Source organism: Crinia signifera, chromosome 1, assembly GCF_055691185.1.
Source record: "Crinia signifera chromosome 1, ASM5569118v1, whole genome shotgun sequence".
NCBI lineage: Eukaryota > Metazoa > Chordata > Amphibia > Anura > Myobatrachidae > Crinia > Crinia signifera.
Genome location: NC_139217.1, coordinates 250,509,572 through 250,536,232, shown reverse-complemented (window position 1 = coordinate 250,536,232; position 26,661 = coordinate 250,509,572). Strand labels below are relative to the sequence as shown.

At 41.4% G+C, this 26,661-nt stretch overlaps 1 protein-coding gene across 1 annotated transcript in view; it reads left to right on the top strand.

Annotated features, from left to right (window-relative positions):
* Positions 1–26,661, top strand: part of DGKQ (diacylglycerol kinase theta) — a 149,625-nt gene that overhangs the window by 76,317 nt on the left and 46,647 nt on the right. The window contains exons 4-7 of the mRNA XM_083180019.1: positions 13,507–13,592; positions 20,722–20,847; positions 21,266–21,419; positions 24,284–24,352. Of these exons, the coding sequence (XP_083036145.1) occupies positions 13,507–13,592; positions 20,722–20,847; positions 21,266–21,419; positions 24,284–24,352 (435 nt within the window). The remainder of the gene's footprint in view (positions 1–13,506; positions 13,593–20,721; positions 20,848–21,265; positions 21,420–24,283; positions 24,353–26,661) is intronic.

The following is a 26,661-nucleotide window of genomic DNA, read 5'->3' as shown; positions in this document are numbered from 1 at the left end:
GTGCAGCGAGCCACTGAGCCCACAGTGTGGGCGAGCAAAGCGAGCTGGAGCCGTGAAAGAACACAAGTACCCAGTGACTATATGAATATCTAATACTGCTTTCACATTGCAGAAATGGGTAATGACATGGTATTCTTAAATGGGACTTTAAAACGGGTCTGAGCCTTGAGACCTTTCACATTGCAGGTGAAAACCGTTTTAAAAATCATTTAATACCATTCAAACATTCAACCCGTTTAACCCCCAAGGGACACGTTTAAAGACATTGAAATAGAGCTGTTCAAACTGCCCAAAAAAACGGCTTTAAAACGTGTAGGACTCTGCTTTTTAACCGTGTTGAAATACCGGTTAACTTTAACCGGTAAATCAACTCTGGCACTTTCACATTGCAGCCTTAAACGTTTTAAAACGGAAAAAAACGGCAATATACCGTTTTAAAAGTGCGATGTGAAAGGGGTATAATGAGCGGCTCTCGGCCCCCTGCTGGCTGTTATGTGTAACAATAATAATTTAAATTAAATATCTATTCATGTGCTGTAAGCACATGAATAAAAATAGCATGCCCCTTCACATAATGAAATTCCTGATTTTTTTTTTTTCTTTTTTTTTTTTTACACCAAATAAAAAAAAAACTTTATTGTAAAAGTTCACATTCCAGTTCACCATAAAAAGATAGCGATTGCTACACGGCGAAAAATCACTTAGAAAGCAATTCGCCATCTGATCATTGAATACACGGACGGCGAATCACATTGAAAAACCACAGCGAATTGCGGAGACTTTCAGACGGTGAATTGTCCGTCATTCACTGTTCGCCGTCGGTGAATATTGCACGTTGAGTAGGGTGATTCACTTTTTCAGTAAAAAGATTCACCTTAGAGCATGAAAATAGCACACATTCGCCATAGAACCAGCCTCATTATAAAATGTCAGATTAGACTTTGGGCAGTATTCAAACACATTTCATTAATTTCGGTCTCTACATTTTTCTCTTACAACATTGCTTGTTTTAGACAAATGTATGGCTTAAATTTAATTAGAGAGGTCATTGGTTCTATCTTTACTACTTATCACTATTTATTCTGTGGGCAGAGAAGCAAGTGGATGGTGCAAAGTGCAGTCCTTTATGACTCAGAGTAATATGTGATATGAGATCTCAGAGGTGACAGAACCCAAGGTCTTTTTCTTCTAGAAAAACACTGCACGCCTTACAAAGAAGGAAGCTGGCAAATGTTCACCATTTTATTGCAATTAAATTATCTTAACATGCAAATTGAAATCTTATTTCTGCAGTGGTTTCTCTAATTTGCGCAAGCTTGTTCTGCAGAATTTCTGCCATAGGCCACAGCCGTGCCCCTGTCCACAGCCCTGCCCCTGTGAGAATTCACTTTGCTCGACTTGAGCGCGGCGGTCGGGATTCAATGTCCCGGCCGCCGAGCAGCGAGAAAGTGGCCGCGAGTTGAGGACGGAAATAGACGAGCTCTGGCCGGGAGCTCGCCTATTTCTGTCTTTTCTCGGCAGAACGAGCCCGACAGCTTGTGATGTCGGGCTCGTTCTGTGGAGAACCCCTGTTCAATGCTGTCGGGGATGACAGCATTGAATAGGGCCCCTCAGCCATCTCCCCCGTCGGGAGATGGCTGCGGGAGCACGAATGACAATGAATACCCCCCCCCCCCCCCCCCCTCCCAAATGTACTAAACAATGTGTTCTTTATGCCGATGGATCTGGGACAGTTTTTGCAACCTGGCAGGTTACAAAGACCAAAAACCACAGCAATACTGCAGAGAAAGCAATTTTTTAAACTGAATATCAAAGCACCTTTAAATATTTTAGATCATGGAAAGCATTACATTAAAATTTTGCCTATAAAAATGCCCTGCATGATTGCTTAAAGCAATGACATCATTTTGACAAGCTCCCTGACGTGCCCCCCCCCCCCCCCCCGAGACGACGGCACTTCCCTGCTTCCCTGAGGAACCAACACACTTGACAATTACTACATAACTCCGAAGACCTGACATATCAATCCTCACTACAGATGACTGGTGCAATGATAATCTGTTCAGGAAACATTTCTCAGACTATTTGTCTGTTTCATCCTACATCATCTTGCATAGAACTATTTTGTAACTGGTCCATTTTATTATACATACATACATACATACATACATGTATGTCATATTACACATGATTTGTTCATATGGGATTGGTGGAGGAGGTTACCTTTGTGAGTATATTATTATGCACTGCACTTTGAAATGTTAATCCCTTGAACCCAAAACCTGTTGGATTGATTGTGTGACGGAATAAAGTCCGTTTTGCTTCACTTTCATAAAAATACTCTAGAGAGACACCTTTCTTTGAAGAAGCCTGTGTTTGGGCTATGTTAAGCTCTAAGGAGGCACCAGGAGTAAGCATTTTGATTTTACCTCACTATTGAGTGCGAGAGAGAGAGACCATACACCACCAATTACGGTAATTGTGACAATCCTCAGATCTGAAGATGATTGTCACAATTAATCTTTAATGTGTGGGCTCCCCCTTTTGGCAATCTCAATCAACAATTTATAGGGATCGCCAATCGATTGCTGAATCAGATTTTTAAACATGTTTAATAATCTGGTTTTAATTGCGGTTGTTTGTGTGGGCATTCCCGTATTGTCGTCTTCTATTTACATTATGAAAAGAGGTAACATCTGAAATGACAATCGATTTGAGGTGATGTATGGGCACTTTCCAGATTTGAAGATGCAATCTTTAGTTTGGAAAAATCTGCAGATCATTGAAATAAATCTGTAATGTGTGGGCAAGTGAAATAGTGGGAACTGAGCAGTGATTGGCTGCTTGTTAGTTTAAGGGAAGGATTGAGCATCACAGTCGCCACCCCTCTGACGCAGTCTGGTGAAGAAACGCGTTGGGGCGTGGCCACTGTGACTCTGAATGGAGTTCCCACTGACGGAGCTGTGGAAAGGACTGTGCAGAAGCCAGGGTACGAGACAACAGTGCGGGACATTGCCGGCGGTGCCTGAGGTGTCGTGAGTCCAAAACATTGTAACAGCCGTGTTGCCTGTGGGAATCTTTTTATTTGAAATCATGTGGTAGTCCAGTCCACAGCTGATGGATTACATGGTACAGGCAATATATCCCGTTGTTTTATGACTATACAAGTCTTCTTCTCTTTTTTAATGAATAAAAACGGTAATACACCATAGGCGCCCCCTTTTATCTTCCTCTCTTTCCAGAATCTTTTGTTCTTGAGCCGTTGGGATCAGGCTCTGGCATTGGGGAGCAGCTGTCCTAATTACTGTGAAACAAGCCCAGCGATTACCCTCTGTGGGACTGCAGGTGCCAGCGCACCCTTCCTAAACAAACTATATATATATATATATATATATATATATATATATATATATATATATATATATATATGGTACTTATGTATTATCTGGGCTCCCATGTTAAATGCACCCCATTTTTTCATACCCCTACTATCCAACTACGCATGGAGTTGATTTTATATAGTGTGGCGAGCGCAGCGAGCCACCGTGCCCGAAGCGTGGTGAGCGCAGTGAACCCCGCGAGGGGACGCGGTCTCATAAGAAAAACGGGAGCCCAGATATTACATAAGTACCATATATTGTGTGTGTATGTATATATATATGTATGTATATATATATATATATATATATTTATTTATATTGTGTGTGTGTGTGTGTGTATGTGTATATATATATATATATATATATATATATATATATATATATATATATATATATATATATATATATATATATATATATATATATATATACATACATATATACCGTATTTTTCGGACCATAAGACGCACCTGACCATAAGACGCACCTAGTTTTTAGAGTAGGAAAACAGGAAAAAAAAATATTCTGAACCAAATAGTGTAATAATTAAGATGAAGATTGCAATATAATTCTTCTGGTCAGTTTTTACGAACATGAAGTTAGCAGGGGTTTTGAGTACTGAAAGTGGGTATGTTAAAGGCAGGAACAACTGCTCTCCACTTATCACTTCTAAGTGAAAACAAAGAAATTTATCAGTTATTTATGTACAAATCAAAGCAGAGTAGTGTGGGCTGAGTGACATTAACATTGCACTTTATAGAGCATACACATAGACACACACACATAAGAGCCAGCGTATACACACACACACACACATACTGTAGACAGTATTGTAGACCCAGACCCAGTGGTTTCCCGCATCCAGGCTCTCAGCTAACGCTGCCCGCGGTGCACTCCTGTGGATGGAGGTGGGGGGGTGGGGAGCAGGGGAGTCACATGGTGCCGGCTCTGCTGCTAGGCTCTGAGATGCGGGCGCTCTGCTGCCGCGCTCTCAGATGTCGGGCTCTGCTGCCGCGCTCTGAGATGACAGCGCAGCAGCAGCAGTATCCAGGACCCGGCGCTACCCGGACACTCTATCTGGGCTCTCCCACCCAGCGCAGTGGGAGCGCTGCCCCTTACGTAAGCTCCATGTAAGCTCCAGCTGTCTACTTCACATGTCATATTCAGTCCATAAGACGCACATAGTTTTTCTCACACATTTTGGGGGAGAAAAAGTGCGTCTTATGGTCCGAAAAATACGGTATATGTGTGTATGTATGTATATGTATATATATATATATATATATATATATATATATATATATATATATATATATATATATATATATATATATATATATATATATACCTAGATAGAATGGGCGGCACTCACGGGTTTGAATCCAAAAACAAACTTTAGTGGGGGTGTCACAAAAGAACCCCCACTAAAGTTTGTTTTTGGATTCTTTGTGTAAGAAAAAAGGAAGTCGGTTCATCAATCCAACTATTGTTGAGCAACAAAAGTATAATGGCATCCAACTCCTTCTTGTAAGAATACGTGGGATCATATAATAGCATTTTATAGCAGCCTTTGTCTGCCAACTGCCTGTTGATCTCACCAACGTAATCTGACTTATTGAGTAGACTTATTTTTTTCACTCGATTCTCTCTTTGTCATTTTGTGTTTTGTTATTTTTTGTGTGTATATACTCACCATGGATTGTGTGTATGGTCTTTGAAAGTTTCATCCCACTATGCATATATGGGATGTATCTGGAGCGCCTCTTGGTTTTACATTTTTTCTATGTTTAGCCCGATTCCCCATATTGCTGTATGTGTCTGGCCTTGTTTACTAGCGTTTACCATGGTGACAGTCCGACGCCATGTCTTCACGTGACCCGGCATCGGCTGATGCGGGCCGTGTCTTCCGGCGGGATCGCGTCATGACGCCGTTACCGGATGTGCGTCACGGTGGAGCACAAGCTCCAGGCGGCGACATGCCACCTGGCACCGGAGCTCTGTGCCGCCGGCTCCCCCCCCCCCCCTTCCCAGGAGACACTCACATCTCCCTACTGACAACATACACAGCTTGTGAGCGGCTTCCAGCTATCAGTCTGGAGCCTCGCAGCGAAGTCCGGCGCCCGGTGACATCATTACCAGGCGTACGCCGCGCAGATGGACTAAGCGGCGTGTGTGCTCCTGCTCTGGTGTAGAACTCCCCACCACGACCTCTGCCAGAAGCAAGTCCACAGCACAGCGGCAACAGACGGCGGGGGACCTCTGCCCCATTCTGATACTATCGCCAGGACTCTTTCAGGTACTTTCAGGGGGCGTGCACTGCAGGGAGTCGGGACGCCAGCTCCCTGCAACACGACCCCCCTGCCCACAGAGACTGCATTCACCTGCATCCATTTGCATGGACACTTGCATACATTTCTGTGTATTTTAGTCATTGTGCACCATTTATTTAGATTAAAGTATTTACGTATTACCTTTCCAGCACTATCCATGTATTAACATAGAAACGAATAAGGGGGAGCCATTTCACTCATTCATATAGAGATAGCACATAGTGCACTACTCTGTTGGCACATAGGAAGTTCCATAATCCTAAAAGGCATTCAATACTGGCAGCGCCAATCTACTGTCTATTTCGCTTGTATGAAAAGGATTGGGAAATCCTTTGTTTTGTCAGCGACAACTAGATACATAGGTGAGCACGGTAACATCACTATACATTGTGCCCCCGCCCTGCTCACCTGCTGTGCCCGGCATCGGTCTCAGTGCGGTATGGTAAAAATCTGTGATGTCATGACGCCGCATCCCTGCCGCCATTGTTCCAAACCGGCGCATGCGCAGTGAGAGCGCTCGCCAGAGTTTTACTTTTCCCATTGAGACTGATGCCAGGCACAGCGGGGAGCGGGGGAGCCGGCGGCTTTGCGTGTTCTAGGCTTGGTGCTGCGTACAAAGATGCAGCAGTGTTCATAGAGCATGAAGTTCCTAGCAATGAGCATGTAGGTAAGTGGCACTTATGTGACAAATGTGCAACAGGCATTACGGTGTGTGGTATAATGTTAGGCCACGCCCCCTTTTTGCAGTGCAAGGGTCCCACCTACTACAAATCGGGGGGGGGGACATGCCCTTGCTCCGGGCACCGTGGAACCTAGCTACACCACTGACTGCAGGTCACGGCTGTTTTAAATAATACCCCTTTCACAACAGAAAATGCAGGGATTTATCCGGGAATATGGTCCCAGGATGACCCCTTATACACCAGCCTAGTCCCTGCATTTTCTGGTGTGAGGGGGAGAGATAACCACTCCCCTCTCCCTACCCCCCTTTAACCAACCAGCTATATCTTCGGATCCAACTGACCCATTTACATGAGACCAGTATCAAATTGAAGAACTTTTGAGTTGGCTTCGAATGATTTTGGTCCCGTGAACCTGGACTGTTTGGTTTCAGAGAAATCTGCCCTCAAAGAACATAAACAGTCATGAAATTACGTTTAGGAAATGAAAAAAAACGGTTTAACATCAATATCCCTGGAACCAATTAACCCATATGGATCCAGCCTGGTATCAGATTGAAGGCCCAGCAATTTGGATTCGACTGAGATCAACCTCGAGCTTCAGTGATGCCGAAGGGGGAACTGGCAGCCGTTGTACTGGGTGAGGGTCGGAATTAGTGGGTCCCATGTTATCCTATAGGGAAAACGTTCCAGCTTTGCCTGGCAGTATCTCCTGTTCCCAGGGGGCTAGAGACATGGGGCTGGGCTCGTTGGAAAGCCCCATCCCTCAGCTACAAAATGGGCTAATGGGTGGTCCTGTCCACCCCCTAGATTCGCCTATGCCGCTGCCCCTCACGGGCTCGCTACGCTAGCCATGCTTCAGGTTGGTGTTGATAGTGGGGTGGCGTTAACAATCGGGGGGCCATTTAACATAGTAATTACCCATCAGGGTGGGTGTACAATAAAAATTGGGTCTGGGGGGCATTTAACATAGGAATCAGGCATCTGGGTGCCTGTACAATTAAAGATCGGATTTTTTGCCCTGCGATGAAAAAATCTGGCGCCCAGATAATACACAAGTACCCACATTTGATGATTGCATATAATCTTGACTGACTGATCTAATGAGAATAATGGACTCTAGCTAACGGACTTTACTTTTTTAAATTTTATTTTATTTTTTGAGTTAGTGACTGAATAACTGTCTGTTACCTATCCTGCAACTAGAACTGTTTCTTGTGCTGTTAAAAATAAAAATATGTACAGCACAAGAAACAAGACCAAACCACTCCCCGCAATTAGCTATTACTTTATATCTACTACTTTCACTTTCTCCACTTAAGCTATTCACAAACCCACAAAGTGAATGTAACCAGCTGTGTGTTTCTATGTCAATTAAATGGTACTTTCTATAACACAGTAGCACAAGTAAATAAATAGCTGCTAATCTGCAATGGTTTCAGTTAAAACTGCTGTTATATAGAATATGCCATGGTGGGTTGCTCTTTGTAATCTGGTGGAGTTTGATGGCAGGTTATGGTTAGACCTAAAAATCAGTACATTTGTAGTAAATACTATCAACTTTACACAAAACCTGCTGCTGAAATCAGTGTAATATGGTGGTAGGAACTTAAATTGATATAGTGGTTTTTTAGAATGCGGAAGGAAGTTGGCATAGATAATCGATATAAGTGTTATTGAATGATGTGTGTGTGTGTGTGTGTGTGTGTGTGATGTTCCACAATAACTCTTGAACACTTTAAACGAATCGTCTTCAAACTTTGCACACTACCTTATTGTCTTAACCCCTTCCCGACATATGACGTACATTTACGTCATATGTCGGTTGCGGGGGAATCAAGCCAGCTCACGGAGTGAGCTGGCTTGAAAGAGAGCAGGTAATGGCTGTATATTACAGCCAGGTACCTGCTCTCACGGCCACGAGCGGCGAGTTCGCCGATCGTGGCCGTTTAACCCTTTAAGCACCGCGGGCAAAGCGCCCGCAGTGCTTAAATAGCTGATCGGAGGGGGGGCGCCCCCCTGCGGCGAGATCGGAGGGTGCTGATCGGTTGCCATGGCAGCCAGGGGTCTAATGTAGACCCCTGTGCTGGCCATGTCAGCATTCCTATTACATCCTGCCTGAGGTAGGATGTAATAGGAAGTGCTGAAAATCACTATGTTCAGCCATAGAGCTCTATGGCTGAACCTAGTACAGGCGATCGCTCCCCCTAGTGGTCAAGTACACTAGGGGGCCTTGTAGTAAAAGTGTAAAAAAAAAAAAAAAAATAAAGTTTAAAAAAAAATTAAAAAATATTAAAAGTTCAAATCACCCCCCTTTCCCCATTTCACAAATAAAAATAAATAAAAAATAAACATATTTGGTATCGCCGCGTTCCTAAAAGTCCGATCTATTAAAATATAACATTAGTTATCCCGCACGGGTAAAGGCGTAAACGGAAAAAAATTCCCAACGCCAAAACTACGTTTTGTGGTCGCATCGCCTACCCCAAAAAAAGTAACTAAAAGAGATCAGAAAGTCGCACATATAATGGTATTAATTAAAAAGTACACTTCAGCCCGCAAAAAATGAGCCCTCACCCAGGTCCGTAGGTGGAAAAATAAAAAAGTTATAAGCCGCAGAACATGGCGACGCGACGCAAATTAGAAAAACCGTAAAATTTTCTATTTTTTTTTTTTAGTGGTAAAACGTAACGAAAACTATATGTTTGGTGTCACCGGAATCGTAACGACCCATAGAATAAAGATAACCCATCATTTTAAACGAACTATGAACTCCAAAAAAACCGTAACCAGCGCAAAATTGTGGAATTGCGTTTTTTTTTCTTTTTACCCCACATTGAATTATTTCCTGATTCCCCAGAATATTATACGGTATAGTAAATGGTACCATTAAAAAGTACAACTTGTCCCGCAAAAAAAAAGCCCTCATGTGTCTATATAGCCGGAAAATTTAAAAAGTTACGCTTATTTGAACGCGAGGAGGAAAAACAAAAAAGAAAGTTAACAAAAAACGCCCCGTCGGGAAGGGGTTAAGGGACAATCTAAGTTCGAATATGGGTTTAATTGGACGACCCGTTAAGGGTGCTGTTATAATGGTCCAAGCTATTTATGTTTTCATGCATTGTGATATGTTGTTGGAAAGCTTATGACTTTTTGAATGCAACAAGGGCCGCTGAAAGGGCCGTGTTAAAAAAAAAAAAAAAAAAGTGTTGCTACGCCCTGTAAAAAGGATCAGCGACAAGTGGTTTGATCACACAGCAAGACAAACTCTTTCAATTTGGACTATATAGTACAGGTTGGTAATTTATAGTCTAGCCTGAACAGTCTATTTTTCTATTCGATTTCGATGCCGCAGAGCATCGGGATTGAATGCGTTCAATTTCCGTTAGATTTTGCTTACATAAGCAGAACTGAATCGAAATCGAATAGGAACATAGACCACTTCGAACCGAGTGTATGGGGCATTAGAAGTTTTTACTTTGAGTTGGCTTACTAATCTCCATCATTGGCCTCAAGCCTCTAGTTGTATGTTGATTGAGTCCTCACTACTTACATTTAAGCTGTAATGTGTATTGATCTGTGGCGCTCTTTATTTGTACTCTATTTTTGTTATTTATTCAATGTTTTGCCAAGCTTTGTCTACCTGTATTGTTCCTTTGTACGGCGCTGCGAAACACTTGTGGCGCCTTATAAATAAAATAATAATAATAACACTAGTATATTTATAATTGCATAAGGTTGCTAGCTGTAGTTTTGTTATACAACTGGAGGGGGGATTGGACCATAACCATGTCAATGATGTGCAAACCATCTACTGGTATTTAAGGGTTTCACTTGGTGTGATACATATCTGGCAATTTTCAGTTATCATAGTAATGCAACTGTAACAATGATTCAAACTTCATATATGCCCTATCCTTTTTAATTCTTACTCAGATAATGCCCCCTATCTACTCTCAAAACAAGGCCATTCCCACCCTTCATTCTTAATAATTTGCCACATGTTTGCATATATACTACAAGCAGGGGCGTAACTAGAACTTTTTGGGCCCCTTAGCAAAAGTTTGAAAGAGCCCCCCCCCCCAATGGTCACTACAATGCCCCTTAACGTGCAAGGAGAGATTGTGAAGGGAAGGAGAGACAAAGATGGTGTCAGGCAGAGAAAGAGAAGTGAGAAGGGCATGGTTTCATAGAGATAGATTGTGTCTTGAACAAAAGAGGAAGATAGAGGGGGATGTCAGAGAGGACATAGGATGGGTGGGTACAATCGCACAAGACTGTGTTTTTCGGTAATTATGCATTCAAGAATGGCCCCCTGTTTATAATTATAAAGCCTTTTTACTGTATACAACCCAGGGGTGTGCTACCACTGACAAAAAATATGTTGCAAAGAGTAGGAAAGAGATAGATTTGTCTCGGTGTGGTGCACCAATAGAAAGATACTGAGTCCTAAAAACTTGTATTAGTTTAATTCTAAAACAAGCGAAAAATAAAAAAAACACATACAAATAAGGGGAGATACATATTTAAAAAATGCACGTGCGATCGTGCCGCGTGTGCTGAAATAAATTTTATGTTGTGTGGATCAATGTGAGACCAGCCTTCTATGTACCAAAAGACACTCAGTGTATTATTATAATCCTGCAGTGGGCTGCTTTAATAATATTGTGTCAAATGGTAACAAAAGGAAAGTGTATTCTAATACTGCTTTCACATTGCAGAAATGGGTAATGACACGGTATTCTTAAATGGGACTTTAAAACGGGTCTGAGCCTTGAGACCTTTCACATTGCAGGTGAAAAACGTTTTAAAAATCATTTAATACCATTCAAACATTCAACCCGTTTAACCCCCAAGGGACACGTTTCAAGCCATTGAAATAGAGCTGTTCAAACTGCCCAAAAAAACGTCTTTGAACCATGTAGGACTCTGCTTTTTAACCGTGTTGAAATACCGGTTAACTTTAACCGGTAAATCAACTCTGGCACTTTCACATTGCAGCCTTAAACGTTTTAAAATGGAAAAAAACCGGCAATATACCGTTTTAAAAGTGCGATGTGAAAGGGGTATTATTGGTACAAAATGTTACTGTGTATCTTTTGTCAAAATAGCATGAAAGTGCACGTATTGCTGGCACCTCTTAGGAGTCTTCTGGATGTAGCAATCTTTAATTGGGTATAGGCTGAAAGTTAAACCTTAAAACTTTAAGGAGCTGAGAATTTATATGTACTTTATTTCCCCCAGTGTGGCTTACAATCAGCACACTGGTTCATAGTGTCTCAGCAATGCGTCTTGGTATTAAATAAATAAATGTTCCTACAGAAAACACTTTCCGCAAAGAACAGTATTATCCTGCAGTGTGTAAAAAATTTTTTCAAGGTATGTCAGCGATATGAACAATAGATTGTCTCATACACCCCATGAGGTTATCTCTTTAGAGTGCTAAAGCATATAATAGCTGCCAATAATATGGGTTAAAGAGTCAGGTAACGCTGATTCAAAAATCATTAATTATTGGCAAATTGCCTTATAGTGACAGAGATTTCTTGTATCTTTCTATTGGTGCACCACACCGAGACAAATCTTTCTCTTTCCTTCTTGATGTCAGAGAGGAGCAATAGAGAAGGAGGAATTCGAGTGAGAGTAGGTCAGGGAGAGAAAGAGAGGTAAGCAAGAGCGCCAGGAAGAGGGGGAGAGAGAATGAGAGGGTGTTGTGGCAGGGACAATGTCAGAGAGACAGTTTAGGGGAGGGGTAGAGAGAGAGAGAGAGAGTGTGTTGGGTAGGGTGAGATTCAGAGCTAGTGTCAGCAAGAGGGGGGTGAATAGAGGGAGGGTTAAGCGGGCATGACAGACAGTTCCTGACTACAGTGCATACATGTTCATGGGGGGCTTGGACGGACAGACCGAGAACCATATGGTTATATAGATGGACAAATGGGGGTGGGGTAGATGGACAGGTGAGGGGGGAAAGGGGTGCTCACATTACATAAATTTACTGCATCCCTGCGCAATCAAATTAGTATAGCTCCTCAGGTTCTGTAAGGGAAGAGGGGGTTAACCCCCAGCACACCAAAAGGCATTAGCAATCCAATTTATTAAACCAACATAATTCAGAGATTTGGGTTATATGTATTTTGCAAAAAATATGAGAAGCCTCCAGGCCTCCGCATGGCTTCTTTGATTCTGGAGGTCCCTAAACTGCATGATAACAGTACCCATTCTGGGCCATAGAATTGTCCACTGTAAGTCTGCATGATGATATCACTTGCCAATATATAGTTGAGAGCCAGCCCTTCAGGGGTTACCCCTAAATCCTCCTTGTGGCACTGCAGGAACCAGCATGCCTTCCAAATGCAGGTCCCATCAATGCCTCTTGCACATAAACAAGCTGCTCAATCAAATTAGTAGTGCCCATAAAGGGTGCTGAAAGGGAGGGGTTGTTAACCCCCAGCACACCAAAGGCCTTAGTAATAAGATTTGAAAAACTAACATAATGGAAGTTAATTCAGAGTAATTAGTTACATACATACATACATACATACATACATACATACATACATACATACATACATACATATATACATACATACTTCCACTGCCTCCCTCATACATGGTCACATACTGTGCATAAATGGCATGTTGACCCACCCCAGTATGCCACATTCTCCCTAGACGTACATATGGACCATCTCTGCTTGGCATTCCTCTCTCCTATATGTCAATATGTACAACTGTGGAGAATGTGGTATACTGCTAACACTGAGGGATTGACTTCTATCCTCTTTCTATCTCTGTTTCTCATTCAAAATGCTTCAATAACCATACAAAATGCACACACTTGTGAGCACATTCCACCTCTGTTATTATATATGTACATGTTCCTTTCAAATTTTGGGAGGTTGGAGCTAAAGTAGGACATCACTATTAGTAATTGAGTTGTAAACATGTGAACTTTTTTGTAAACTATATTTGATCAATCTGAATGTAACGAAACAAATTGTAAAGTTGTTTGTTTATTGATGTGTTGCACGCTATGTATTCAGTATAGACCACCTAAAGCTTTTATTAGTGTAATATATGTATATAATCTACTTTTTTTGTGATATTTTCTTCTAGTTTGTGAACTTCATGTACACGCAGACTGCGTCTTGTTTACCTGCAGTGACTGTCGACTGTGCTATCATGATTCGCAACAAGATCATGTAAGTTTAATTTAAAACTATTGCTTGTAACTTAAGCTTTATAGAGGTTTGGCATGTTGAACTTAGCATAAGTGTATCCTGTTTAGCTCCTATAACGCAGAGTTGCAGTATTACAGGTATACAAGTGATCCTTTGAGTTGATCCTTAGCGATGGAATCCGGAGGGGGCGGGGAGCCAGATGGCACGGCGGCTCAACCCGGTGCACACAGCGTTGTCGTCCATGTGCAGGCACTCAGATGGAGTGGGGGACTCGGCAGATGAATGTGCCGTGGAATGACTCCCCTGGTGCTGGTGTCTGCAGGGATTGTAGCAAGCTCCGGTTGATGGGCGAGTATAGCCCATCGTTTCCTAGGCAACTGGAAACTTTTTCAAGACCAAAATTCTAGCGGTTCCGTGGTGGGTCCGAAGGATGGAGTAGACCTGAGCTGTGACTGTTGGTGCCCTACTGTTGCAGTTCACGATATGCTGGGAGGGGGGGGGGAGGGTTTGACTTCTATCCTCTTTCTAAGTAAGTAAATATTTAATAATAGTTATTACACAGTATTTATAAAATATAAATGTATTTAGTGTTGTAGTTTGTAAGGCTGCTCCAGTGGCCAGTAGCAGCAGGGGTTGGAGTGCCGTCTCTTTGAATTGGACAGCTCGTCTACCCCTAGAAATTACACTGTCTAGAATCAAACTACTGATACCCTATCTCCAAAGTGGTCCCTAGAGCAGGGGTTCCCAAAGTTTTTGACTCCCGACACCCCAAAGCATCAGAAATGTTTTTGCGGCACCCTTAGGCTAAAGGTTTCTCATTTAGAAAGTCAGAAACAAATATTAAGTTAAATCTAAAAACAAATTGTGTTTATATCTCAATCTTAGGGTCAGTTATGTGGTAATGGACAGGATTACCTTCTGTTTTTCCAAAATTTGACTATTATAATGGACACAAAAAAACTTGAATTGATCCTGGACCACCAACCCAGGGCACCCCTGCAAGTCCTCCAAGGCACCCCAGGGTGCCATGGCACACAGTTTGGGAACCACTGCCCTAGAGCAAAAAGTACCTTGTATTTGTAATTTTAATTGCTAAAAATGTAAATGTAAAATTACATTTAAGGCAAGAAAGAAGGGGCTCAGTTATCAAAGTAACTGAAGGGGCGCCTGTATGAGTGGCCTCAGCCAGCGGCTGTCAATAAAAGGGGTTGTCAATCCCTATGGAAAATTACAAAGAAGGGTGGTAGACTGCGCTTATTGATGACAAAGTGAGGAAAATTAAAAAAATATTTTTAATTCTATAATAGCATGCTACAATGTAAACACATGGATATCAATATACACAATAAAAGAAGGGAGGGGGAAGGGAGAGGGAAGTGTAAAATGCTGCATCCACTGAAATAGTGATATCACCTTTATAAGTCCACAGTTCAATGGGTGACTGGAGAGTTGAATAATCCTTTAAAGCTTAGCCACAGCGGTACTCGGTTGTAACTTCATCCAGATTTAGTAGGGGGTTGCAAGCCTCCCAACTTCGAATGAGAAGTATTGTTGAGATGTCCGCAGGATGACTCTGGGTGGGTATTAGATAGGCGGCTTGCCTTCAGAAGGTGAGTGCCTCACTCCAGGTCAAATGGGCCGATGATAAGCAAGTGTGGATCTCCAGTGGGCTTTGAGTGGAAGAAGGTGATGGTGGAGAGCAGCGTATTTGGTGGGCAGTTAGGAGCCTGGGCCAACGCGTTTCGCCGCACAAAGCCGCTTTTTCCAGGTGGTTTGAGACAGGCAGGGGTAGGGGTATATATACCTATGATACTCAGGTAAATCGGGTGCACCTGTGTGCAGAGCAATCAACTTTGCATAATATAAAAACGAGTAAAATCATACCTCACAGTGAGCAGGAGACATAACTAAATGAACATACAGTGCATACAATCGAAAACGAGTGGTATTTTAAGTGAATAGACAATATTTTAATCACAGTATCTCAGCCGGAAGTATGGACTTCCGGTTGCGTACTTCCTGTTGGTGAATGGAACGCATAGCGCTGTCAATACAGCGCTATGCGGATCTTATAAAACATCGACTGCAGCATGTTGGTAGTAGGGGAATAGTCTACATCAGCGCATGTAATGAAAAAGGTGCTCTGTCAATAAGCGCATATGATGAAAAAAAGCGCTAGCATTAAGGCACATATAAATATATAGGGTGCAGCCAACAATGGTTTCCCTAATGAGGGGGAACACAAGATGGCTTATTTATAGGGCCTACATAATAATGGTATGGGTGAAAGTTATTACATTTAGTCTATACATGCGGACCATTCAAAAACCAGGACCAAGACCTGTGATTTATATATAAGGCATCAGTTAGACATTACAGAATATAAGCGTTAATAATAATAGTAATATTAATTTATGCAGATACACTAGGCAGTTATTTCTAATGGGACCAGAGAGGACCAATTAATTCATTAAATGGGGATAGCTTTACAAGCATTATAAACGAATAGATAAATGGTATAAACATGAACAGACAAAGTTGAATATTAACATTAGTATAAATTAATGGTTAAATAAATTAGAATCCAAAGAAGAGAGAGAGAGGAGGGTTCTTAAATCATCAATCATAATAATGGGCCTTATTTTGGTTCATTCTTTCTGACAAAATCCTTCTTAGATGGACAAAACCATGTGCACTGCAGGGGGGGCAGATGTAACATGTGCAGAGAGAATTAGATTTGGGTGAGTAATTTTGTTTCTGTGCAGGGAAAATACTGACTGCTTTATTTTTACACTGCAATATAGATCTCACTTTGAAGTAAAACCCCACCCAAATCTAACTCTCTCTGCACATGTTACATCTGCCCCACCTGCAGTGCACATGGTTTTGCCCATCTAAGAAGGATTTTGTCAGAAAGAATGAACCAAAATAAGGCCCGATGAGACGTAGCAAATGCTGAATACATATAGATACATGATTTAGGTTATGTACGTAATTATAATAATTATCCACATATGGAACCGTGTCGAGTAGAGATAGGGGCGATAGAAGGGGATTATATTACAGTTGCACAGATATAAGTGGGCGTAAAAAGTAAAATCAAGGGGGGTTGTTTCACTTGGGGAAATATCAGGAGATGGTGCTGATGATAATAGGATAAGGAGACCATATGGGGCCCAAGTACTGGGGATGATTTATAGCACAGAATTCAGCTCGACTGCCTCATTGAGGCCCTCGGGATGGATTGTATGGAGCTGAAACATCCAAAACACTTCTTGTTTACTAAGCTTTTTGAATCGGTCCCCGCCTCGGTGTGTCTTAGATATCGATTCTAGGCCTATTATGCTGAGTCCTCTAGGATCTCCTGAGTGGGCTTCAGAGAAATGTCTAGACACACTGTGTATGAGTGTCTGTTTCTTGACATTTCTCCGATGCTCCAGAAAGCGTACTTTAAGGGAACGGGTGGTGCGGCCTACGTAACCCAAGCCGCAAGGACATTGCAAGAAATAAATTACGTATTTTGTATTGCAATTTATGAATGTGTCTATTTTATATGATTTCCCCTCTCTACTCATAATTTCAAAGTTAGATTTTTTGGGGATATGGTTGCACGTAATACATCTGCTAGCCCCACATTTAAAAAAAACATTTTGTTTGGGTCCCAACCAGGTGGTTATAGGTAGATCATTAAGATCATCTTTAGAGGGTTTTATGAAGCTTGGTGCTAGCATATTTTTGAGTGAGCGATTCCTTTTTAAACACAAAACGGGGGTTTTTAGGTAATAGGTCTATCAACAGAGGATCTTGTTTAAGAATATTATAGTTTTTGTCAACAATTTTACGAATTTTAAGAATCGCTCACTCAAAAATATGCTAGCACCAAGCTATAGATCCCCAAAAAATCTAACTTTGAAATTATGAGTAGAGAGGGGAAATCATATAAAATAGACACATTCATAAATTGCAATAAAAAATACGTAATTTATTTCTTGCAATGTCCTTGCCGGATTTTACCCCACTGATGCTGGGCACAGCGGGCGAGCAGGGCGGGGGAGCCAGCTGCAGAGCTCCGGCGCCAGGTGACATGTCACCGCCCGGAGCTTGTGCTCCGCCGGCTCCACCGTAGCTACGCCTCTGATCATTTCTATCGCTTTGTTCAGTCCTACTTAGTTAGCTAGACAAGTACTTGCTATCTAGGCTAGACATAAGAATATAAGAATATATATATATACACACTAGCATGGTGACAAAAATTGTGTGCAACGTGTCAAATGTTATGTCATTTAATGGTGATCCACTACCCGTGGATCTGGAGATGGTCACTGCTGCAATAATGATACATTGTCCCACAGCAGTGAGTGGGATCGCATGCGATCTATTGTACGCAAAATGACTGCATAAAGAAAGCAGGCTGTGTGCGATACCTCTGCTTAATGTATAGACCTGGACATTTAGTGCTCGGCTGAAGAATTATATATGGCATCACTGTGGCATGTTAGTGCACGCATAACAGGGACCACAATATGTGCATACAGTGTTAGATAATATGGCCACGTGGGAAATCTAGACCAAAGATTCAATCCATAGCACTAGATTTCCACTCCTGATTTATGCCCCTTACATAATTTTTTTTCCTGCTTATATTCCATTACAGTATATTACTTCCCCTTTTCATTGATTGCACCACGTCCCTTTATCTCTAATTTATAATATAACCACTCAGCTACTGCATTTCTGGTCAGTGCTTCACTCAGTGAATGGAGCATGTTCCCATGCCCCATTATTACACACTAACAGCATTTTATATGACCTAGGCTTACTGTTTGTAGCAAGCCCTATCAACTAAAATACTCTTTATTATCCCCATCACTCGCTGCCCACATTTTAGAGCAGCATATTATAATACTATTACACCCCTCAGTCAGGGATGGTACTGATTATATATCCATGCCCTCCACCCCCCCTGATTGCAGTGCCTACAATCAGTTTGAAGGGGTGAGGGGGAGACACTGATATATGGAGTTATACTGATTATATAATTAATAGTCACAGACCTAAGGGGTGCAATATGGATATTTTAAGGTGAATCCTGCCAAGATGCGTAGTGTAAGTATGCTGTGGTGGGATCAGGTTAGCCCGGGGAAAGGGGGGACGGGAACTTAGGGTTAAGTTGTGGATGAGGGGGCTGCAATTAGGGTTAGGCTGGTTAGGTTACGGCAGCAGGTTATGGGGGGTTAAGGTTAGGCTGCGGGGAGGGATGACTAGGTTTAGGGGGGTAAGTAAACTCACCTGTCCGGACTCCCTCTTTCAGGATGCTGGCATCTCTGTTCTGAACGCTGGCATCCCAAACGCTGGTCATCCATATGTATTCCATTATAAGGGATGGAGGACTTGATAAAATCATTGGGGGGGACACACATTAAAATTTTATGCAAGCACTCCCTTATAATACTTATTAGTGTGCCCAATCATATGTTATACACTGTACCTAAAGTAACACTGTCCACCACCCCAACCTCCAATTCTAGTCTGATTGGAATTTGTAGTGAATGCTATACAAAATGTAAAAAATCCTGTAAAACAGACGCAAAATATATCAAGTGTAAAATAAAAATGTTAACAGTACAATACAAATGTGGACCACACTCCATGCCATATTGGAAGTTTTCAGATGTAAAGTACATATTGTGGGAATGTCGAGGGGCTGTTACACTAAGATGATTGAACTCGGTCACAAACATAACAGGCCGTATAAGCTAATAAATGGCGATGCATATAGGAAACGTCTCCCAGCAGTTACGGGGAATATAATGTATGAAATGATATCATAGAGCAGAGGTTCCCAAACTTTTTTTGAATCACTGCACCCTAGAGTATCAGAATATTTTTCAGGGCACCCCCATGCCAAATTTTGTTACCAAGATTACATTTTTTTTTTTTTTATTAAATAAGTTGTGCTTAAATGTCATCCTTAGGTCATGTTATGTGGTGAGGAACAGGATTCACTTCTGTTTCCCCACATATTTTGTAATTGGAAGCGACAAGCACTGATTTTGCCTGTTTCATTGGCCATAAATAATTTGAATTGGTTCTGGATCACCAACCTGAGGCACCCATGTAAGTGCTCCGAGGCACCCCAGGGAGCCTAGACGCACAGTTTGGGAACCACTGTCATAGAGGTTTCTTTTTTTTTTTTCTAGCCATTTTGACCAGATAGAATTATTTTTTTTCCTGTTTCCTAGCAAGATACACAAATTTCTCATGACCCACGGTGTCAATGACCAATTATATCCATGACTGTAAGCATGGAGCTTTCCTGGCCAACCATAGTCTGGCTATAGATACTTTTGCCAAAACACACACATTAATGACATATAGTCTATCTGGAAAGAGCTTCCTCATCAATTGCTGAGAGAATACAGGAAAGTGGAGTTAGTGCAGACCTTGGGATACCGTATTCAACCAAGATGGCTATAATACCATTCCCAGATTAATGCAATCTGAGGGCATGACCATATTAAATGTAGAAATTAACCTTCTGGGGATTTGCATTTAGGGCAAGCCAAAGAGCTAGAGCCCCCTATATGACACAATAATATTGGTGTCATGTAGACCCTGTGGAGAATAAAATATTGAATCTGCTGGTATCTAACAGTGGTTGCAGATAGTTTAGGCACCTCCACAAGACCACAAAGCATTGGGAAGTGTCTCCAGGTCAGTTTCCCATTTTAGTCTAAGGGAGGATAAGGATAAGGCTATCTTTGCTGTATGGTGGAATAGCCAATGGACATATCATAGTACATATAATAGTGGCATATCAGAGGCTTTCAGTTTAGTATCCATACATTCATGGCCTAAAATGGTCCACCAGAACAAATATACTTTGTGGCAGTTTAGCATATATTTTGTATATTTGCATTTCTATTATGGGGGCTGTAAGCCTCTGTTGCTGGTTTAATGCAGTGTGCTGGGATAAAGTATTTTCTTCTTGAGTGGCTAGCACCACATTTATAGTGGTATCCCATGTTGCAAATACTTATTATATTTCGAAGAACACACAAAAGAAGCTTTGATCTTACCCCATCATTGTGGATGTGTGCAAATTAAATATTGTTGCTGATTTTATAAAGACTGTTTTCTTCCCTCTCAGGATACATATCATCATCACTGGCGAGAAGGAAACTTGTCTTCAAGTGCCCGCTGTGAAGTCTGCAAGAAAACATGCGGTTCTTCTGAAGTTCTTTCTGGCATGAGATGTGAATGGTGCGGCATTCAGGTATATTAGATTTAAGCATGTGGGTCTTCTATAAAGGAAGCAGACTTTGTGTCCTTGTGCCTTTTTACGTTTTATTAAAACACTTCTTTTAATCTGTTTGCTGCATAAGTTTCTGTTCATATTCTATATTCCATGTGTCTTGTCTTGTTTGTCCATAAGTCTGTTAGCAGCCATAGCTGTGCCTTTATTAAACCTGTGTATACTATAAACAGGAATAAAATGCAAGTCAGTGGCCTTGTAGAGTCCTACGTGAGTACAATATATGGCTGGCTCCCCCCAAAAAAATAATAGAGGATTGTTGGTAATAAAATGGAAATTTTGGTAATGAATGCTATCAACTACTTTTAAAAATTGCCAGTATTCCTGGTATTCAGCATATGGAATCCTTAATTCCTTTTTGCTCTTTCTTGTTTTAAAGGCACATGCAGCTTGTTATGTAATCTTGAACCACGAGTGTACATTTGGAAAACTAAGAAACATGGTGCTTCCACCAAACTGTGTTCTCCTACAGTCCCGGAACTTTAGCAAAATGCATTGCTTCAGGATATCAGAGAGCCTCCAAACTGAACAAGGTTTGTATTTAGCCTTGGTTTCTCCTTCATGTGATCTCATTTTATCCTTCCCTAGCTTTGCTCTTAGCACTTTTCTTAATGTGCTTATGCTTCAGTCCTTTTATTGGAAAGCAAAGTTATGACATTTTCACATTGTTATGAATTAAAAGTCACAAATCTCTAATTTAATAACATTTGACATTTATATCAAACCAGCTTCCGCGAGGCTGGTTATTTTACAGACTTTATTACATTTTGGTTTAAGGTGAGACAATATTACAAAGGACCTTTTTATTCATTAAAATTAGCACATCGACTGTAAAGAGTACTTCTGTGGAATTTTATCCTGGGGCAATGAAGGGGAATTACAGAGACTTTTGAAAGGGCTACAGTAATTTTTGAGTATTGTATTATTATTACTTTATGCTGTTTTTTTTTTTGTTGTTGTTTTTAAATAAAATCCCAATACAATTGATACAATTTAATCTGTAAATAATCCAGTTTCCTTTATTTTACAGTTGTTCACATAATCATATTTTATAGCACAAGGCTTTTTTTTAGAAAATATTTTATGAATGCAGTTTGGTCATGGGCATGAAGTGCACCATATAACAGAACAAATTAGGTTATTGTTACATTGCAGAATAATTATACCGCTTTCACACATAATCCCTGTCTTTAATCCAGCTCTTGGACACTGAGCACTGGTTTAAATCAGGTTTTTAATACTTGAGAAATGGGTTTTGGAAGAGACTCTTCAGGAGGCGCATATAGTAGTAACTTAATAATGACACTAATAGTGTGTGATTATGTAATAACAATAATGAACAATAAATAGAATAAAGTAAAATAAAAGAAGAATGTTCTTTTCTGATTTTTTTTTTTGTCGACAAATCAGACCAGAACTTTCTTCTTTAATTTTACTTTATTCTATTTATTGTTCATTATTGTTATCCCGTAATCACACACTATTAGTGTCACTATTAATTTACTACTATATGCGCCTCCTGAAGAGTGTCTCTTCCAAAACCCATTTCTCTTGAATTCTATCTAAGGTGTTGGTGATAGCTAGGAAGACTCGCTTCTCAAGCTGCATAGCGCCACTTGTAATTGTTCACCCCTGTTTTTTCTATTGTACAGATTTTTTGGTACTTGTTTCCTAGAACGGCCACAATCGTGAGTGATCGTGGCTCTTAATTAAGGGACACGATCCTCACGATGTGGCCGATTTTTTACAATTTTTTCACTTTGATTGACAAAAATCGGGTCAATCGGTCGGTCGCGACCAATTAAAATCGGCCGCGATGCGACCGACCGATTGACCCGATTTTTCCATAGACTTCAATGTTAAAAAAACTTTTAACATTGAAATCGGGAGGATCGCGTCGGTCTTGTGCCATTATAATGGCACAAGATGAGATGGACTTGATTAAGTCCATCTCACATAGGGTAAAATGATAAAAAAGGTGAAATGGCCCAATATGACCCATTTCACATTTTTTATGTGCCCGCCATGACCCCACGATAGACGTCAACCCGAAGCGTGGCGAGAGCAGCGAGCCCGCGAGGGGCGGCGGTGCGCGTCCTCCGACCTTTTCATTCCCCTACTATCCACTAGGGCGTGGAGTGAGAATAGAATAGTGTGGCGAGCGCAGCGAGCCACCGAGCCCGAAGCGTGGCGAGCGCAGCGAGCCCCGCGAGGGGACGCGTATACCTGTGAAGTTAGACGCGTCCCCTCGCGGGGCTCGCTGCGCTCGCCACGCTTCGGGCTCGGTGGCTCGCTGCGCTCGCCACACTATTCTATTCTCACTCCACGCCCTAGTGGATAGTAGGGGAATGAAAAGGTCGGAGGACGCGCACCGCCGCCCCTCGCGGGCTCGCTGCGCTCGCCACGCTTCGGGTTGACGTCTATCGTGGGGTCTAGCCCACTTAGTAACATTTGGGGGGGCAATTGAAACAAATCTGGTGAAAAAAAAAAAAAAAATCGGGTGAAAAATCGGTCGGTCGGATCGGTCGCATCGTATGCGACCAAATCGCATGCGATGCGATCGATCCGATTTTTTATCTTACGACCACAACGATCTTAATCGTTGTGGCCGTGCTAGGAAACAAGTACCGATTTTTTATACTTGCCCACTTTCACACATGGGTGATTCCCGGGTCATCACTGTTCACAATGGACCGGGTCTTCTAGTCTACAGTGGATGCTTGGGGATGATATCATCTCCAAGCACTTCTGTCCCCGCCAATAAATTCCTTTAAACATGACTTTGTTTATTGTGACCCAAGTAATGCCTTTAACTCTATAGATGTAACCCTGGTAACTGGCAGGGTTGTGGAACCAGATTGGGTCTATTCACACATAGGCAAAACTCAGGTCAAAATGCTGTTTGTGAAAGGGGTATGTACTAAAGATAATGAATAGAGAACAAGATTTCTATTTTATCACCTGTCTGTATACCAGCTAATTATTTCACTTCACACGAACTGTGTGGGGTCCTGAGACAGTTTGAGAACCTGTGGATTAGACTAATGTCTAGACAACAACGCACATAACCATGTTTATTAAAATGTTATTTTAGAGAGAAGGTGGTTCTTCCTCAGGTGAATGTTACATTTAAATCTTTAAATCTAATTGTGCAGTTAGCATCAAATGATTTGCTCTGCCCACTTATTGGAGTAAATTATGTACTTGCCTTTTTTGTACAGTATGTGAAGTGTCATATTTTGGGTGGACAAAACCTTGTTTTCTATAGGCAGTGCTGTAGTCTTGGTGTTACATAAAGACAGAACAAATAAGCTTTGCATACTTCTAGATAAGCAAATATGCAGAAAAAAAAGAAACTGATAGAGACCCATTGAAATGTTTATGGTTGTTTTGACAGACGAAGACAATGACATAGATGGAATTACACAAGGATCAGTGAAGGAAACCCCCACGTCTACTGATTCAAGTATGTATTAATGATGAGGCTGGAACATTTTAATTTCATATCCCTGAAGTGGAAGTATAACAGTTTGCTTTATTTGTATTCTCTGTTAACGTAACATTTCAATCATTTCAGCAAAAATGAAATGGCGGTTTGCCTTGTGTGTGTTAATTCTATTACTTTCTGGGCCGTATGTAATGGTGCGTGGGATTCTGAAACTCTTGAGATTTGAGCGAGTTCTCAAATTTAAAGCGGCAATGTTAAGTTTGGTTAAAGCAGGTTCATTTTGCCTTACTAGGCATACCCACTTTAATTTTGACAGGTATGTTGCCAACATCTCATCTGTTTCAGGTTTTTTAAATTCAGTAATTTTTATTGAAAGTTTTGTCAATAAGAACAAACAAGCAAATCGACCGGACATAATAGTTATGGCAGTGTGCACATGCATGAAAGGGATATATCATACATTAACAGTTTCGTATAAGAAGGCAGATAGAGAGAAAAAAATATATATATGTACATATTGGCAGGATTAGCAGTATAACACGGTGTATTGCATTCTGTGTAGAAGTAAGGCCAATGCCTGAAGGCGCCATTCGGGCAGGCAATTACAGGAAGAAGGGAATATAGCGAAAGAGTCCTATGTATCACAATTGACAAATATAACCGTTTTGCATCCAATATAATTAAAAGGCATACGTATCACACAAAAGCCACACACTACGAAAGAAAAAAAGAATATTATACGTCCAGCCACTAAACACCCTAAATCTACCTACCCCCAACTAACAAAGCAAAATCCCCAAAAAAAAAAAAAAAAAACCTCCCCATAACCCCCCACCATCTGAATCAGGTTTTTAATGGGTTTACAATCTTTGGGCTTTTTCAATCAGTGGCAAAACATTGACCATATTATATAAAATATAATATAAAATAGCACAAGTAGCTTGTTTGCAGTTTAACATAATATAACAGTGGGGGAGAATGCATGTTGTATACTGTATCTGAAGATGATGCAAGTCCAACACTGGGTACACACCTGTCAGACACGCTGGTGGACCGATTAAGTGGCCGATTAAGGTAAGTGAACACACTTATGAATCAGAGGCTCGAGATACTGGTGTAATACCCAGCTGGATGGGCATTTGAATTTGCCTGTTGCACTGTGACTTTGATCCCCCGCAACAAGTTTAGAGGTGGTCAGTAGACCATTTGTACACACGACCAGATATATCTACAGATATATTGGTCATCGGCTGTGCTTCACAGTCAATGTGATATGTCTGAACTACGTTGTTCACAGACATTTCATAGGTGCACACTCACCAATGGACTTGAACGGCCAAATTATCAGCCAGTGTAACCTATGCTTAAAATGTTAACTACATGCTAAACATCTATGTAATGATATGTATATGTAAGTATGTTATTTTTACTGTAGACAAATTTATGTGCGTTGTGCTTCATTTTAATTGCATTGGTGTCAGTGGAATTTAGTGCCACAATTAGGACATGCACAGTTCAGACAGTGACAAATGCAGAGAGAGGTGAAGTGATAAAGAAGAGCGTGATATGCCCCATGAGACAGAGTGACAGAAGTCCTGAGCTACCGTTTCGGAGAGATGGTGCCAGGTGAAGGACCAGCTCTGGCTACCATACCCCAGTGGGATGTATCCTAATGCAGTAAGGCTGTGGATAAGCACCAGGGGGGGCTGGAACAGAGGAGGGCCCAACCCCAGGTGGAAGCCTTTCGAACTGAAGAGAAGCTGTCCATGCCAAGCTGATTATAACAGGCTGCATTGCGGCAATGTGTATATGGAAATGTTTGGAGCAGAGTATTACATCCAGCCACACACTCAGTGTAGCTGGATAGGCGAGCGATGCTGCAGCTATGATAGGCACTGCTCTTAAAGGGCAGTATCCAACTACCTGTGGTTATTGACCCGAGGATAATTGATTCATCAGAAGCTATCCAGTTAGGCCCAATAAGCCAGCATGAGCTGCGGCTTATTGTGGATTTTGTTTCACCAGCCTTAGAAAGGCAAAACAAATTCCCTGAAAGCAGCAGGCTGTAGCCAGAGAAAACACACAGGTTTCACTAAGCCTGTCTGTTTTTATGCGAAAATGTATCATGAAACTGGCAGGAGCCCTAGACTGTAAATGTGAATTACACTATTTCCAGCCATTTCTATTTGATGTTTTTGTGTTTTAGCAGGATGCGCTAGGCTTGTGTATATGTCCTCTTGATTAAGCATCCTGCTTAACAGCTCCTGTTCAACTGAATCCTGCTAAAACGCAATGTGTAGACGCAGCCTAAGGCTTTTCTATGTAGC